The sequence below is a fragment of the Gymnogyps californianus genome, chromosome 10 (genome assembly GCF_018139145.2).
Source record: "Gymnogyps californianus isolate 813 chromosome 10, ASM1813914v2, whole genome shotgun sequence".
In the NCBI taxonomy this organism is placed as follows: domain Eukaryota; kingdom Metazoa; phylum Chordata; class Aves; order Accipitriformes; family Cathartidae; genus Gymnogyps; species Gymnogyps californianus.
The window spans coordinates 10,814,812-10,829,339 of NC_059480.1; the positions used below are offsets into that span (position 1 = coordinate 10,814,812).

Consider the following 14,528-nt stretch of genomic DNA (forward strand, 5'->3'; position numbering starts at 1 on the left):
TGGATATGGTGTTTGTATAGTGGGAAATAATTTGTTCAAATGTGTATTCTTTTCACAGGAGGTTTTATTGCAGTTTGGTGATACAGTCTGTAAGTCATGGATATTTAGCAGTTTTAAGTGGAAAAACAGAGACAGAAGCATCAGATTTCCTACCCCACTGGAGTGAACAGACATAAAGTGTCACATTAGTTCAATGTTAATATTGCATGTTTCTGTGGCATGGGGGGGCTATCTGATGACTATTAGGACAGTCAAGCATTGGATCACACTCCTTAGGGAGGTTCAGCAGTCTCCATCCTTGGATGTTTTCAACACTTGACAAGATAAAGCCCTGACTGAGTAACCTGGTCTGATCTCATAGCTAACCCCGCTCTGGGTGGGAGTTGGGCTAGGGACCTTCTGAGGTCCCTTCCAAACCAAATTATTCTAGGATTCTGTGCTAAAACCCATGGTACCGTTAGTGAAACATACTGTGGAGATCCTGTTGCTGTGTGACTAAGACCTGGAGGAAGGAGTGTTCCAGTACACAGGTCATCTTTTTCTCCTATGTAGCAAAGCAGAAACAGTGCAGTGTTATTCCAGTCCTCAGTTTTCTGTGTGTTAACCCATTTTTACCAATGTACAGTCTCAGTGCAGAAATTATTCGTTATATGTTCTGGAGAACATTTTTTTAGGTTGGTCTGCATTTTTCTAGTCTACATGGATATGTCACTTAGACATGGCACACTACTATAACATCTTGAACAGCATACAAGCTTACCAATAACTATATTCTCTCACTGATGCCAAAAAAATTCAGATACCTGTGGTTTCATATTTGTATCTTATGAAACAGACTCTGAAAGAAAGAGTACTTTAAATTTGATTTTTGTGTTTTATAAAGAAAGACAATGTGATTATTTTATTCTAATAGTACATGCGTTATTCTTATATTTAGGTGGCATTTCTTCATTCACTGACCCTGCTAGGCCAAGGGACTACTATTCAGGTAAGTACTCTTACCCATTTACCTAAAAACTTATTCCAGCTTTAAAAATAATTTTTGCTAATGATAGAAAACCTATAGAGGAGCTGGTTAAATGGAAACATATACAAAATATTCTGCACATATGTATACTTGCTAAACTTATATTACTTCTCTGGCCATGTCTCACCTTCCCTTTTTAGGGAACTATGTGGATGTATTTTGTACAAGAGACTTTAAACCTCAAAGTAAGGTCATGAGTTCATAAAATGCTTTACTGGGGAAATATCATCCCATTTGCGGAAGGTGTAGCGGGGGGGAATTGTGTCTACTGAATGCAGCCCTTTGAACCTTGGTAAATCTGCCCTGATCTGGCAAACTTTTCTGTTCCACTATAGGATGTTCCCCCCGCCCCGCCCCCGACAAGGACCTTCTTCCTTTGAACACTTCTTGTAAATCAAGTAATTTACATGCAAAAAGCCCACTCCTCACCAGAATAAATTTAGACTGTCTTCACAGTATACGGATGGGTAGTTGGAATACTGGCACACCTTGAATGTAGCACGTTTGATTCACTTCTTGTGCAGAACATTGAGTCATTATATGCGGAGTGTATAGAAATAATAGGTGGAGGCCTTGTCTGGGAGGGACAGAAGAGGAGCCAGCTGTGAGAAGGGCTATGTGTTGGATCAAAGCTAAGGGATGTATAGCCTCGTGTATCTTATCTCCTGCAGTGATTTATACTCTTTCCTAGGCATCTGCTGTAAGAAACGGATAAATATATAGTGATAACTCCCTCAAATATCTGCTAGTGTGCAGTGGCTTGTGGCTTAAAGATGTTCTCAGCAGAAAGTTTTATGGGGAAATTTTGTCTTTAATAGCCTGTGATAGATTCTTCTTTCATGAATTTGTCAAAAGCTCTTTGAATCAGCGTGAACTCTTTTAACACCTACAACATCACAGAAGAAAAATTTCACAGTTTACTTCCTGGTGTAGAATCTGTCATTTTTGTTTGTTTTGAACCTGATAGCTGCTAATTTCATTTAATGCACACTAATTCTTCTCTGGCAAGGGAAACTAAATGTTCATTCTTTATGTACTTTCTTCATATTTATGGTTTTATAGACTTCAGTCCTATACTCACCATAGTAATTTTTTTTCTCTGGTTGAAAAGTTGTAGTCTATATGGTTGCTTATGTGAAAACTATTTCATACGTTTGATCATTCTTACTGTTCCCTGATGTTTAGTCATGCAGGGTTTTTTATTTTTTATAGTCTAAGTGAGATGTGCTTACTCTGAGCCACAGTGAGCCAAGGTTAGTGCTGCTTTTATTCTCCATGGTGGATTTTGTCATCCATGATCTACCTCCAGTTTTATTATTACATTAAGTAATTCCCACAAGCAACATTATGGGCCCTTGAATATTTTTGAAGCATTTGTTTTGTAATTCCTAACCAAAAGATCTTAACCTACTTTCCTTACCAACAGCAACAAGGTGGTGTGGTTTAACCCCAGTCAGCAGCCAAGCACCACGCAGCTGCTCCCTCACTCCCCGCCCCCCCTTGCTCCCAGTGGGATGGGGAGGAGAATCGGGAAAGAAGGTAGAACTCGTGGATTGAGATAAGAACAGCTTAATAACTAAAGTAAAATATAATACTAACAATAATAATAATGAAATATAATAATAATAGTAATGGAAAGGAATATAACAAAGGGGGGGGGGGAAGGAAAAAAACCAAACAGTGATGCACAATGCAGTTGCTCACCACCCGCTGACTGATGCCAGAGCTGCAATCCACCCCTCCTGGCCAACTCCCCCCAGTTTATATACTGGGCATGACGTTCCATGGTATGGAATACCCCTTTGGCTAGTTCGGGTCAGCTGCCCCGGCTCTGCTCCCTCCCAGCTTCTTGCACACCTGCTTGCTGGCAGAGCATGGGAAACTGAAAAAATCCTTGGCTTAAGATAAGTGCTACTTAGCAACAACTAAAACATCAGCATGTTATCCTTATTCTCACCCTAAATCCAAAACCCAGCACTGTACCAGCTACTAAGAAGAGAGTTAACTCTGTCCCAGCCGAAACCAGGACACAAGGATTGTTGTAACTTAAAAGTATATTTACCCAAGTTTTCCATTATTCCAGTTCTCAAGTTAAAAAATACTTGATCTAAAGGCCAGTAAAGAAATAAAATTAATATTGTGAAATGAAATAAGATGTGAACATAGACTATGTAGTGAGCATGAGCTACCTGTTTCCATGACTGGCAGTCTCAGCCCAGTTAAAGATGTTCACCTAGCTACAGGTACTGTTCAGTCCACCAGAGCCTGGGTGTGCTGCTGCATTGCTCTGTATTCCACGTTCATAGACACTAAATCTTCTTTCAGTATTCCCGTATAGCAGGGTGGATGGAAACTCTAAAGATTTATATTGGAAAAGGTACTTTAATGGCTAATAAAGATAAGAATTTGTACTTGACATTTAAACTCCATAATCTGTTGCAGCCACTGTATAAACACCAGCTGCTTGGAGCTTGGGTGGGTGTAAAAGATCACCCTTGTGTAATAGGAGCAGATTCTGAATAGGCCTTTACTTTTTGTTTTCCAACTCTTCCTAAGCAGGGAAAAGGGAAGAGATTTCATGTAATGTATCTAGCATGATGGGGGACTACATGGCACCTGAGGAAAAAAAACTTTAGTATGCTGACAACAAGGAACTCCAGGGTTTTCTGCATGTCTTGGGCAGTCCCCAAAGTAGCCATGCTGTTGCTTTGAGTTGTTGTGGACAAAAGGGAGAGATAAAGGAGAGATAAACCTGAATTATCCTGTCTTCCAAGCTTGGCTTTAAATGTAACTACTTTTTTTTTTTTTTTTTTGGTACTAAATTAATTTCTCTAAAATGACTTACAACTGCAATTTAAAAAAAATGTGTTTGTTATGTTCATTCCCTGTGTATATACTTCGTAATTGTCTTTCATCCTATTTGTAGAAGTCTTTATGGAAGATTTAACCTTTTGCTTGGTGTATGATATATGTAATGAATTTGGCCATCTGAATTGAGAAAACTCTCTCTAGTGTCATAGGCTAATGATGTGTATCTTGATTAATTTTTCATTTTCTGGTATTGCTGATTTATTACTGTCTGCCTTTAAATATCAATTTAAATAGAAAAATAGATGAAGTTATGATCGGAACAGATTTTATGAAACAGTACAAGGAAACAGCTTTAGAAGAAAAAAAATTATTTTAAGTGTAATTTTAACACAGTTAGTATTTAGTAACTGAATTAGGTTTTCTCTAAATGCAGTTCATGAATAAAGTATTAGGACACTTATTTTGATTAATAGGAACACCTTGAACATGTTGATGTTACCGAACTGTTTCTCATTGTAAAATAAAAGATTATGGCTTTCTGAGCACTTACAACTTGATGGCAGTGTAAAACATCAAACATACAAAAATTTACAATAATAGAACAAACTTAAAATACAACACCCTTTTTCTTTCATCAGATAATTTCATGCTTTTAGTACCAGAATTTTAATAGTCTTCATGCATGTAGTTTTGAAGCCTCCAGAAAATAAATTTATAGCTGAGAAAATGTTCATTCAGATTAGCATACTGCAGAGGGAAATGAGGGGAATACATGAAGATTGCATCCAAAGTGTGTGTGTGTATATATCTATATATAAAAACAGCTAAATGGTATCCTGCAGTCAGTTTTATTTTTCTGCAGAATTATGTCTCTTAAGTGTAGCCAGTATGACTTAAAAGCTTTTAAAGTTTGTTAAAAATATGACCAATTCATACAGATTAAAAAACAAAAAGAATCTCTTCTGACCAGAGGAGCTGCTGATCATTTGAGAAATGGCAGAATTTCAGGTTACTGGAGGATAATACACAGTGTTCACTGCAGATGTATGAAGAGTCTCCTGATGTCAGTTGTATGTTCCAAAAAGGAAGAATTTGCAAACGGACAGAATTACGTGTTTTCCTCTATGTGTGTGTATAATATATATATGTATACACGTGTATATAAAATATATGTAGGTATATTTGCATAATACACACAGAGGAATATATACATTTCTGTATATAATAGTGTGCAGTTGCTCTGTTAAATTTTTCCTGCTTTTCCTGTATAACTTTAAGATAGGGTATTGCTATTTTTATTTGTCTTAAGGTTCTAGAGCTTGGGATTTTTTTCTTTAACACAATCATTTTTTAAAACAAATTATTTATATGTGCTCACTTTATAGTCTGTGCTTGTTACTAAACACAGAAACTCCACAAGAAGATTACACATGGAATCCGTATAACTAATGAGGTAACACAAGACTATCATTGATGCTAATAATCTGAAGATAAAAGGAATGGCATGTGTATTTGTTTCATACAAAAATATTTCTAATTATTTCATTTTGAAAAACTTGTGTACATTTTCCATTAGTTGGAAGAAACTGGCAACACTTCTGTACTTTGGTTCTTCAAAATCCTCTGTCCAGCTCTCTTGGAAGAGAAATTAAAATATCACCCAAAGCTTTGTATTTTGAAGGTGCAAAAATGGAATAGAAAAATGGGACTTTTCTCCTTAGTTTTTCTCAGGTTAGATTTTCTGTGCTCAGGCAAGATCAGATTGTGTTAAAAGAAAGTCAGTCTCGCTCAGTTCTCTAGCCAAGTGATTTTTTTCTTTTAAATCCCATGTGTTTGGGTGGATGATGGTTTGTGCTTGGTTTTGACAAACTTTGCAAATGGTCAGAAAATCTTGATTGTCAGTAGTGCAGGCAACATACAGTGACTGTGACATTAGATGAGATCTACGGGGTGGTGGGTTTTTTCCAGGGCAGATGTAGCTGTGCAATAGTACAATATTAGCTGTATAATTACTGCAAAAATTTGCAGGGATCTTTTCCCATGTGTTTTCTGGGTCCAAACACTACTTGAATTTGTGATGACATTAGCATGTATTGTTTATGGACACTGGGGGGAAGGGAGAGACAGGTGGAAAAAAGCCTGAAACCTACCTGTTTTGTTGTTGATGTTCTAGTGACATTAATAAGGTGTCCAAGTATTAACTATTAAATGCTAAAAGGAGCTGATGAAAAGTGTCTTACAACTTCTGTGTGAAACTTCTTAATAATGGCAATTCTATGACACTTATAACAATTATTAAAAAACTGAGATGTTTGATCTATCTTTTTTCTGTTGTTTTTCTCTCTCCTGTTACCATAGTCTGGCTTTGTAAATTAGAAATTGATTCATGGCATATATTGTATAAGTAATTGAATCCTAATGATTTTTTCTTTCCCAAATTAAAATAATTTGTGGAAGAAAGATAGCCTAAAGATAATATCTGATTTCACACTCTCCTACTGAGTAGCAGCAGTTTATTTTCTTTATCTTGTATTCATTTTACAGAGTATTATGGCTATCCAGGTTATCAATACAGAATGCCAAGGAGCTACTATGATTATACAGGTGGGCTCACTGAAGAAGAACAGCTTGAAAGGGCAGTGCTAAACAGTCTTAATGAAAGAGGTAGGAATTTTATTGCATTTTATATTTTAAGTTATGATTCATACTGAGAAGGGAGTGAGGGGGGAAAAAAAGATGTATTACTCATTATTTATTTTCAGTACTTTGGACGTATCTTCAGAAACAGATGAAAGTTTTCTGGTAGAATTTTCAGAGAATGCAGTGTGAGGATGCGGTGTCATTCTCTTAGTGTAATTGCATTTATTCATAATTGCTTACTGTTTGATTACCTTGCTACTACTATAGTAAAAGAAATGCTTTTATAACAAAAACCCCTTAAGTAAATTAAGTTGCTGTGCCGAAAAAATCTTACAATACTTTTTAAAGTAGTATGAACTGGTATAATAGAAGAATTGATGTTGCCAATATTTAAACTTTCTCTTTGTGTATATTTTTGCTTTTTATACAAATTAAATTGACAAGCAGTGTACTGATTTCTTACTCTTCACACTATCCTTTTCTATGTTAAAGGAAGCTATATTCTAGTTAGCTGAAAGACCTAAAAAAAATAAAATAGATATAAATGTTTAGAAATAAAAATGGTGTTTGTTTTTAACTGAAATGTATTAGTTAAATTGGTATAAAATACATTCATTAGGATATATTTTATCTTTTTATAATGCAGTTGAAATCAAGAGAGAAAGAATACTTTGTAGAATCTATTTCTCAGTTTCTGAAAACTTAAAGACTTGAGGGAAAAATCTGTTTAATAGGACTGACAGCACATTATTAGAGCATCATGTGTAAAATTTACATCACACAGTTATGCAAAATTTTTATATTGAAGTGATAACATAAAGGACAGAAATGAACATAGTATATGTTGTCTGGCTTCCTCTTAATCTCTTGCATGTCAATATGGATTCTTTTGGGAATTCAGCCAAAGGCTTTAGGTGCTTCTAAACTTAAGAAATCTGAAAGATTTCTGTTAAATTTGGTGAAGCTAAACACTTAATCTTAACAAAAATAATAACCTGACTGAATAGCTCATCAATGTAATTTTCCTTTTTCATAATCTTGGTATTCTGTCTTCCTGAGTGCAAGGAAGTATTCATTACGAAAAAGATACAGAAGCCTCTACTTGTAACTGCAACCCTTAAAATGTGGAGCACCATTCATAAATCTCCACTCAGAAAATTAATTTATGCGACTGTGTTATGGCTGTCAGAGAAATACCAGGCAAAATATGAAAATGAATATCTTGACAAATCATCATCACTTTTACTTTCACACCTTCTGTGATCCTGTTTTTTGTTACGAAGAACACGTCGTGTTATCTGGAAGATGGTTTTAAAAAGGCAGCAGATGAGGCAAGATTGTGATAGGAAAAGGCTTTTCCAGTTTGAGAAATTCATTAACATATTTTTTAAAGCAAATACAGCTTTTTGCTCTATTAAGTTTGCATCTATTGTGAGAGTCACCTGGGAGGCACAAGTGCAGACTTTTAGGGAAATTAGGGGGGTTTTAAGTGATTTTGTTTCTAGTTATCTTCATTTTTGTGTTCACCTTTGTTCTTCAAGCATAGTTCTGTCTAACTGTCCCTCAATGTTGTGAAGCTAGAAACTTCAAAAAAAAAAAAAACCAAACATTTTCTACAGCAAGATTATTACTGTAATATATTTGTTCTAGAAATTATTGCAATCTGAGCAGTCCCACTTCAAGCAAACTGTACTGAAAACCTTAGAAGATAGTGAGAATCTTAGCTTTCAAATAAATCAATAAAATAGCATTTAGTCCATCTGGTTTGTCAGCAGAAGATAGTGAATTAGTTACTGTTCATGCTGTCTTAGGAATTTTTAAAAATTAATGAAGTCATATCAATATGTTGTCCTATATAATTTTGGGAAGGAAGAGGTCTAAAATGAGCTTTATTATAAGGGATATGTTTTATTTTACTGTCGTTTTTACATGACTTTGTACATAATTTTTAACATTGAGTTTGAGAGAGAAATCCTTCAAAGCTTTCAATATTAAGCATTTTGAAATGTTATCTGCAAATGAGCCATGTTTGTATTTTTTTGAAACTATCAAGGAAACGGAATACAAATAACAATGACAAAATTATGATAATATAAATAGATAGTATACACTTTAAAGGCTTTCATGTATCAGTGTGGAAGACATGCAGCTTTCATTTGTAGCCTTAAATAACCTACATCGTTGTAGGTAAGTATTTTTTGTCTGCTTGTTGGTTTTGGACAAAGATAAGTTTTCAACTATAAAAGGGAATATATTCTTATTTGGCAAATGTCCTTTCAATCATGAGATAGAATTTAAATAGGATCTCTAACTAAGTATAGTTAATTGGTAGATAACTGTGCCATACCAAGTCACATTTTTAACCTCAATTTGAGACAGCAGCATTTCCTTAACACTACAGTAGTGTATGTTTTCAGTGCTAGTTATAGTTTTTAAGCCTCACAGATAAGTGAAGTGGGAAAATGTATCATTGTATATTGTTTTCAGAAGTTTGGTGTGATCAAACATATATAGATGTTGTTTTCAGTGGTATCACAGGAGTGATTTAATTTTGCACCTCTTTCTCGTACCTGCTGGAGCACTTTAGTCTGGACAAGCAAGACTTTAGAGCTGAACCCTTAAAGTATTTCCTTAAATAAGCTGCTTAAAGGTTAAGCTTGCCTGTAGGCAGATGCCTTATTTCACAAAGTAATATAGAGCATGTAATTGATCATACCTGTTTTAGTGACACAAAGGATGAGATGAAATTTACTGTGCTAATGAGCAATTAGGATATTCTTCCCTGTCAGTTTGAAAAATAATTAGCTTGAATGAGCACTGTCCTTTGAACACGATACATTTTTTCCCTAAACCATGACATTCACAGTTGCTTGCAATTACATGGATGATGAAGCAGGTAGTTAACATGACTAAAAATTACATAAAAGAATTAGAAATAGATAGCTAAATGGATGTAAAAACAGGTACCACAATCAAAATTTAGGGCTCTTTCTTTATGAATCTCCCCCCCGCCCGCCCCCCCCCCCCCCCCCCCCCCCCCCCCCCCCCCCAACTATGACATGTAAACCATCACAGTTGCTCTGTAGCTTGGACAAAAAAGTACTGCTGTAATTTTGATTGCTTCCCCCCTGCCCCCCCCCCCCCCCCCCTTAGTTAGACAAATGCATTTATTAGGGCGTTTAGGCCACAAAATGTACCATTATGGATTTGGAATGTTGATCCATTCTTATAAATTACTGTGTTAGTATCCTGCTAAGCTATTAAAAGAATCAGTGGCATAGTACAGAACTTCCTGGTAGCAGTTGTTGTCCACAACTGAAAACTGATTTGTATTAAGACATGCATCGAATTTAAGCTCAGTAGGTACTCTTCTGTAATTCCATACATGGGTTATCTAAACTCACCATAAAGGTACTGCATTTCTGCTTATTCTGCATTCAGGCATTCCTGAACTGCAATTCTATTTTTATGCTATATCCTGAAAAATTTTTAAATAATAATAATTAGTATCTAATGCAACAAAAGAAATTGCTAGGCTTGTTTATGAGATTTATATAGGCATCAGTTTTAAGACTGTCAAACTGTCATAATGATTTCAGTCCATTTACTAAAAGGAACTGTTATTTATATTCTTTCTATTCCCAGTTTTAGGTATGTTGCCTCAAACAAGAATCAGTTTAAACAGCATCAATTTTTTCTCCAAAGTTGTTTTTTGGGGTTTTTTGGGGGTTTGTTTTTTTTTTTAGTTTTCATTCATTCAGTTACAAATTGCAATAATTCTTTCTTTAGTTAGGAAAATAATTTTGGATTTAAAAAAATCATAGCCTCTGATATTTAAACTATATGGTTTCACTATGTAGCTAAAATATATGGTTGCCATTTTTGTTTAATACTAGTATTAGCAGCTGTCCTTAATGTAACCCCAGTATACCATATCTCTTATCTATTGTTTACTTGCTATTCTGCTCAGAAGAAATATCTTGATTAGTGTGGGATGTGGATTTGGATTTTTGTTGTGGTGGGTGTTGGGATTTTTTGAGAGTTGAACTTTTAAGTGTTTGTCTTTCAACCTCAATAATGTTAAGAATCGCTTGCAAGCTCATGTCTCTGCAGAAAGGAATCTTCCTCTTTTTCTTAAGACTAAGTTTTTTTAAACACGTAGGTTGTAGTCTATAGTTTGTGATTAAAGAGAAATACCTATAAGTATACATATATAGATATTCCTCTTATATTTTATAATGAAACTGTCTATATCTGCATTTCTTTAGTTCTAATTTAAAACAAAACAAAACAAAAAAACTCCCATCCAGTCAAAGTTTTTTAGATAACCAAGTATGGGCTAGTCATAGGTACATTTGCAGTGTAGTTAGGAAATATCTAGGCATCTGGCTTACCTGTTCTTTGAATTTTTAAGGGTTCCCATTTCTGTTTTCTTCTACTGAGTCTGGACTTAGTAGTAGTCTATGAAATTTGCCAAATCCATGGAATATTGTAATAAGAATGAAACTGATGTGATAAGACTATAGAGAAATGCTGTATAATTCAATTTTTTTTTCCAGTCGGTGTTATCTTTCCCTTCTGCAATTGTAGGAATGCCGGTCATTGCATTTGCCTATGATGGTTTTCTGTAGAAATGTCTTGAAATAGATTATATGCTCAAATGTGCAGTGCATGATATCAGATTAAAATACATTTCATGAAGTCATATGCTAGGACTTGCATCTGATTCTTAAAGTCCAACTTTCTTTTTTTTTCTTTTTTTTCCCTTTTTTCTTTTCTCCTCTTCTTTTCTCCTGTTCTTCTCTCCCCCTTCTCTCCCTCCCTGTGACTAAATTTTTATCGTTTCCACACAGACAGTTTTGGTGTATGCTCGGTGTAAGTAGTAGACCCCTTCCAAGAAGAAGCATAGCCAGAATTCTATTGTAAATGTTTAATGAATGTATAGCAATATTATTCCATCTGTCTCTTCATAAAAATAGTGGTTGATGTAGGATGAAACAGGTTTACTGAAGATTAGAACCAAAAAAAGTCCTAATTCTCTTGATAATGGCGGTAAAAGTTCACCAGATGGGTAAGACGAAGCACCACTAAGCCTTTCACCATGGGCGTAAAATAGAACCACAACCAATTAGCGCCTATGAAATACCATGGTGTAAAGAGTAGTTCTGTAAAGCAGTGAAATCATTCTATTGGAAAACCTCCATTAACACACGCAAATGAGTTAGCTTCAGACAACTGAAGCAGTTACTGCCCTTTGTTATCTAAACTGGTGTTCATTTAACTTTGCCTAAAAAATACTGGACTGGATGAAAAATTTTGGACTGAAAATTGAGAACTCGGAGGCATCTTTGTTCATAGTTCAACTATTTCTGCTTTAGTAGCAGTGCAGTAGGGGAAGTTAGATGAGATAGACAACTAGAATTGGCAACTCCTTCAAATCCAGGTCTCATGCACTTGTATGTCAACAAGCTGTATTTTTTTGTCTAGATTAGCAATTTTAAATCAAAAACGTAGGCTAGCTAATTCCTTCTGAAATGCTACAGTAAATGTAATAGTAGTTGTTTTAAGCTTTGTACACACTTGACCTTTCAAGATACTGTTATACATCTTTAAATAGTGCATAAGTATTTTGGAATACTGGGTTTAGACTTGTCTCCTTTAGTATCTGTGCTTAAAAAAAAAAAATGCACTCATGTCTTAAATTTTGAGTATTTTGGTGAGATTTTTTTTTTTTTACTTTATTAAAGCAATGCTAACTTGGTTCCGATACTAAAGCGCAGGTAATAAACAGTTTAGGACCAATTGTGCTTGGTTCGAGAAGAGACACAGGGATACTTGATATAGTTTTGTTCAATGTTGATAGTGTGGTCAAGACTTTAAATTGTGTGAAGACTTCCATAGAATTAGCGTAACTGGGGAAATTAGTTTCTCCTTTATTTCCACTGTCTCTTCCTCTTGTCCTCAGTGCTACACAATTTTCTTCATATCTCCTGTCTTTAGGATTATTATTATACATGAATCTGTACAGACAATTTCACATTCTTCTAGGAGAGGCACAATTTCCTTTCAGGAGTAGTGTGTGGAGAGCATTCCTTCAGGTGTCTGGAGGAGAATGTACTAAGAGAATGCTTTTGATGGATGAATCAGTTCTAGAAGAAGTTGTGCAAACTGCTCGTATGGTCTTTGCCTTTGGTTTTTTGCCTTTTCTACTTCCCTCCCTGCCCATTATTCAGGAGTTCTGTGTGCATCCTTTTCCTCCTGCCTTTGAAACACTTCTACGTACAGCAGAAAACTAGTTCAACAGTTTTATTAGTAAATTGGAAGAGCTGAGATGTGTTCTGTTAAAATATCATTAACAGAAACTGTTTCTTGATCCAAAGTACATTTGTATAAAAGTTGGTTATGCAAATGAATGAGACTGTGTTCCCCATTTCTCTCATCTGCCTTTCCTGAAAAAGTTCTGTCCATTGTGGCATACAATATTGCCTAAGGTTTTGGGCTTGCTTGCATACAGCATTCCTGAGTTATATGTTATAGGGATAAAAAGACAGATATTATCAATTTAAAAGTAGGGCTTCATTCCACGTGAGCGGTAATGTGTTTGCACTTATCATTAAAGTGAAAAATTATGAAAACAGAAAATATTGAAGCATTGTGACACTAGTACACTGAGAATAGTTTAGAACATAATTTTGGATTCAGTTTGACACCCTAATACAGCATGCCTTTCAAGGCTGTTTTGCTCTATGTTTTGTCCTGGTATTGTTTGCTTCTCTCTAATTTACCCTGGATTATAGCACTGTGGTGAAATTACTATATTCAGTATTTAACATTCTGGACGTGGTGGCTCTCTTGCAATGCAGCACATCTTTCATTCCTTCCATCAAATGCTTGGTACTATATCAGGTATTTTTGGAAACACTGCCTGAAGGGTTAACTTGTTTGGTCTTTAGGCAACAAGTTGATAGTGATGTAGTTATTCTTAGGTTCTGATTATTGCTACAAAAGATTTTGAGATAAGAATTTAAATAATGATTAATTTTGTTTGCATTAAAAAAGCATATAGTACTGACACAAAGTATTTATTCAGATTTTCATGCTAAAATGTATACAGAATGCTGATTTTTTTTTTTTTTCTGTGACTTCCTAAATATGCAAACATTTTTTCAGGTACTGCCAATGCAGCTTTCTTCTGGATGGTTTCCTTCTTGCAAAAGTTTCAACTGCCAAAGACAATTAAAATAGGAAGAAAACACTTTAATAAAGAAATAGTTAAATCTGAGATCTAGACAAACATCTAGAGATGTTTTTCTTACATTCATGCTACATCTATTATAAAAGCATGGTTTGCATATGGAGGTAGAGGCTGTTCTTGGTGTTTTGATCCAAGACTCAGTGATACAAATGGGAGTCTTTTCACTGACTTCAGTGGTCTCTGGATTTTATGGTTTTTTTTTTTTCCTTAGTAACTTGAACTTTTTCTTAAAGGAACTGTCCTGGTTTCGGCTGGGATAGAGTTAATTCTCTTCTTAGTAGCTGGTACAGTGCTGGGTTTTGGATTTAGTGTGAGAAATCGCATTCAGGAACATGCTGGTTCCTAGCAATAGGACCGTGCTGAGTTCAACATCCCAAGGATATTCAAAATTTACAAACTCCTCCAATGCTATTGTAATTAACCTGGTGGAGAAAGGGAAGATGTGGGAAGATGTCTCCCCAATAGGTTGGCTCACCAAGGAGAAAAGGTAGAAAATGTAATTATTGCCTAGGAGATGGCACCCAAAGGAGGCTGTGACCCCGTGGGAAACCCCAAAAAGGACTGTCATGGTTTAACCCCAGCCAGCAACTAAGCACCACGCAGCTGCTTCCCCCTCCCAGTGGGATGGGGGGGGCGGGGGAAAGGTAAAACTCGTGGCTTGAGATAAGAACAGTTTAATAACTAGAGTAAAATAAAATATACTACTAACTAATAACAATAATTGTAATGAAAAGGAATGTAACAACAAAAAAAAGATAAATAAAACCCAAGAAAAGACAAGTGATGCACAATGCA

The 14,528-nt window shown here is 35.3% G+C and overlaps 1 protein-coding gene across 2 annotated transcripts in view; it reads left to right on the plus strand.

The window, feature by feature from the left end:
• The window catches only part of RHBDD1 (rhomboid domain containing 1), a 56,042-nt gene that overhangs the window by 24,453 nt on the left and 17,061 nt on the right, over positions 1-14,528 (plus strand). For both annotated transcript variants that reach the window (XM_050902777.1, XM_050902778.1), the window contains exons 5-6: positions 938-988; positions 6,383-6,502. In XM_050902777.1, the coding sequence (XP_050758734.1) occupies positions 938-988; positions 6,383-6,502 (171 nt within the window). The remainder of the gene's footprint in view (positions 1-937; positions 989-6,382; positions 6,503-14,528) is intronic.